At 37.6% G+C, this 3,756-nt stretch overlaps 1 protein-coding gene across 1 annotated transcript in view; it reads right to left on the bottom strand.

The window, feature by feature from the left end:
* Window positions 1-547: 547 nt before the first annotated feature.
* LOC107565246 (splicing factor 3A subunit 3-like) overlaps window positions 548-3,756 on the bottom strand; it is a gene marked incomplete at its 3' end in the record, with an annotated part of 9,932 nt that continues 6,723 nt past the window's right edge. The window contains exons 12-13 of the mRNA XM_016250464.1: window positions 1,674-1,743; window positions 548-712 (exon numbers count right to left, since the gene is read on the bottom strand). Coding sequence (XP_016105950.1) covers window positions 548-712; window positions 1,674-1,743 — 235 coding nt within the window. The remainder of the gene's footprint in view (window positions 713-1,673; window positions 1,744-3,756) is intronic.

The following is a 3,756-nucleotide window of genomic DNA, read 5'->3' as shown; positions in this document are numbered from 1 at the left end:
CTCCTGGTGGAATGACCTGCCCAAATCCAAAACCAGAGTCCTTAACCATCTTCAAGAAACGACTAAAAACACATCTGTTCCACCTTTATTTGACCCTCTAACACTTTCTATTCTATTTTAATTCTACTTTATCTATACTTATCTTTATTTTTTATAAAAACAACAAAAAACAAACAAACACTAGCTTTCTATTTTTTCTATTCTATCTACTTGTTTTTCTTTGTGTGTGTGTGTGTGTGTGTATAATATATATACCTTGCTACGTGTACTGCGTTAGGCTAACCGAGACTTGTCATTTGCATTTATATATTGTTGCTCTTTTGTTAGTTTTGACTGCTTTTATTGTCCTCATTTGTAAGTCGCTTTGGATAAAAGCATCTGCTAAATGACTAAATGTAAATGTACTGTTCATTGTTTTGGAGGGACTGGAATTATCTCAATGTCGAATTTGAATTAAAAAATGTTTAATTTCACTGAATTGTTAAATGAGTTTCCTGATTCAATCTCTAAAGAACACTGTAAATAACTACAATAAATCTAAATGTACCTTTCCGTCCCAGCCGAGTGGCAGGTTTTTGGGGTTGTATATGATCTCATTATCTTCGTCTTCACTCTCACTCTCGCTGGGCTGCTCTTCATCCGCCTCGTCACGCTCCTCTCCTGTGCGCGCCTGCTTCCTCTGGACGTTCTCATGGGTCAGCTGCCTTTGCTCCTGCAGCACACAACGAAACACACCAGCTTCAGCAACATCCCTGCAGACAATTCACACCAACGTAGGGATATGCCGGTATCAAATTTTCATGTTGCGATTAATTGATATTGCTTTTATCACGGTATGCGGTATTATCACGATATTGACATTTAGGTTTTTTTAAAAGTGCTGTCATAATACAGTATAACAGGTTTAATAACATTTTTCTTATAACAAAAATAACTGAACATTTAAATGCAATAACGCAATACAGAAAAAATTATAAAGTTAAAAGTTTTACACAGACTAAAGTGCAAAAGAATTATAAAGACCAATAGGTATTACTTTACAATAAGAGCTCATTAGTTAAGCTTAGTTAATGCATTAACATTCACACTGAGCAATAGCTACATTTGCTACAGAAGTTATTAATCTTTAGAAGTGCCCACGATAACAATATCGTGCATATTCATTACCGTGATATATCGCATTACCGAATACCGGCACAAGTCTACACCAACGGCACCAAACCAAAACCACTCGTTAAGAGAAAAACACTAAAATACAAACTGAAGGGGATTTACTTAAAAATAACAAAAAGTAAACTAGATCTGAGAACACAATGCATGAGATACAGTTTCCCACAATTCAATGTGCTTGAATTTTCTTTTTCTAATGGAACAAATAAACACAATGCTTATCATTTATCAGCTGCCAGCAGTGTTTAACATCTCTTCTTGGCTCATTATTTGATAGGACATATGTACATGTGGATTACAGATGATACATATATATACTGCCTAATATATCACACCCCTTCACAGATGCCATTGTAACGATATAATCAATGTTATTCACTTCATCTCTCAGTGGTTTTAATGTTGTGGTAGTGTATATATTCAGTGTAAATATTTTGCAAATATTATAGTATAATGTGAAATGAGGAAACTAAATATAAAACTACAGCAGGCAGAGTACTTACCCCCAAAATCTCCACATATTCATAAATCTGAGCTTCAAGAAAAGCAGATTCCTTGTTGCGCTCCGAGTCTCTGCAGACACAAGACAAGTCAAAAGAACAAATGAAGAGTTCGTTTGCAAAAGTAATGAAAGTAATAACTTAAAACAAATACAGGTAACTTACAAAATACAAGTTCATTGAAAGTATTTGTTAGTATACAGTGGGATACTTAGGACCATGTGATATTTCAGTTTTTCTTTTTTAATAAATCTGCAAAAATGTCAACAATTCTGTGCTTTTCTGTCAATATCGGGTGCTGTGTGTACATTAATGAGGAAAAAAAATTAACTTAAATGATTTTAGCAAATGGCTGCAATATAACAAAGAGTGAAAAATTTAAGGGGGTCTGAATACTTTCTGTACCCACTATATATTAAAAGTTTGTTTTATAGCAAAAGCAGATAACTCCACATTTCATGTTTCAGAGTTAAACACTTGTTTAATCTTTGTAATCTCCCCAGCTGACAATGCAGACGCCTGACAAACGTTGTTGTGATAATTCAAACGTAATAAACACTTTTTTTCTCACTTCTGCAGGACGTCGGCGTCGCGTGATCAGTGACAAACGAGGAGAGAGAACAAAAAACGCTTGTCACGAATTAGAAGCACAAAACTAGTATTTGTACAGAAAAATGTCAGAGGATTTCGATATAAGCCAAGAGGAGACTGGTTTTCCTTTGCTCCTGTAAACAAACTCGCGAGACTAGCATTTCTCAGAAGCGCGCGCTGCGAATACGTCCTCCGTCATCCGCCGGAACGCCTTCTGCGTATTACAGATAACAGAAGTGAGAGAAACGTGTATTACATTTGTAATATGGATATTTTTCTTACAAAAATGCATGGATTTGCTACAGGCCTTCATTCACCCCCCCCCCTCGGAGCACGTTTTATTAATGGATGCGCGCGCTTTATTTCACGTCTTCTGGACCGTTGACAAAAAGCACCCGCTTACCCCCATTGTAAGGCTTGGAGGGGCCAGGACAATTTTGAATATAACTCCGATTGGATTCGTCTGAAAGAAGAAAGTCATATACACCTAGGATGCCTCGAGGGGGAGTAAAACGCAGGCTAATTTTAATTTTTGGGTGAACTAACCCTTGAACAGCAGCCTTGTCACCTGACCTGAATACAGCGCACTGATTCACTAAAATGGACTTATCGGCTTCTGTTCACAAACATCAAGGGCACTTGTTGGTTTCTTCTGTAAAACATGAACTCGCGATGCCTTGAAAGTGGACAATACCGGCTTTTTTGACAAAACGTGTCTAGGGTTCAGATCGCGCTATATGCAGTGGCGTAGCAGACGGGCACAGACTGCGGGGGGGCCCCGCGATAAGACGATGGGATGCGTTGAAAGATGATCATCATGTATCGACGATAGCCAGAGATATTTTCAAAAGCATTGAATATTGTCATTATTAAGAGTATTTGGCATTTCCAATTAATGTAGGCCTATTAAATTCTGGCTATTATTATGTTACTTTTATTATTAAATTAATATTACAATTAATTTGCTCCACAATAATTTCATAGCGCATCACCGCATAACTGACGCGCTGTGAGGATAATAAAAGATTAGGCTATTAGCTTAGGCTACTCATTGAAAATGTTTTAAAGGGGTCATATAATGCGATTTCAATCTTTCCTTTCTCTTTGGAGTGTTACAAGCTCTTGGTGCATAAAGAAGATCTGTAAAGTTGCAAAGACTAAAGTCTCAAATCCAAAGAGATATTCTTTATAAAAGTTAAGAGTCAGCCACGCCTACCTAAAACGGCTCGTTCTAACACGCCCCACATGTCTACCTCACTATGTGGGAAGATTTGTATAACGCCGCCCAAATGTTCACGCAAAGAAAGGTGTAACTTTTCTTCTCGCTGTAGTATTGTTGCTGCTGCTGCATGTCGTGAAGATGCTGTGTGTTTCGTTGTGAAAGCGAAACTACTTTGTTTGGTCTTCCAAAAGAGGACGAGATCTGCTTCGTCATGCCTAGAGCTGATCCGTGCTGGTCGCTGAGGAAATACTTCAACTTCGCGCTGTCGATCGC

The sequence above is a fragment of the Sinocyclocheilus grahami genome, unplaced genomic scaffold (assembly GCF_001515645.1).
Source record: "Sinocyclocheilus grahami isolate Dianchi unplaced genomic scaffold, SAMN03320097.WGS_v1.1 scaffold990.1, whole genome shotgun sequence".
Taxonomy (NCBI): Eukaryota; Metazoa; Chordata; class Actinopteri; order Cypriniformes; family Cyprinidae; genus Sinocyclocheilus; species Sinocyclocheilus grahami.
This window is presented reverse-complemented; position numbering and strand designations above follow the sequence as displayed.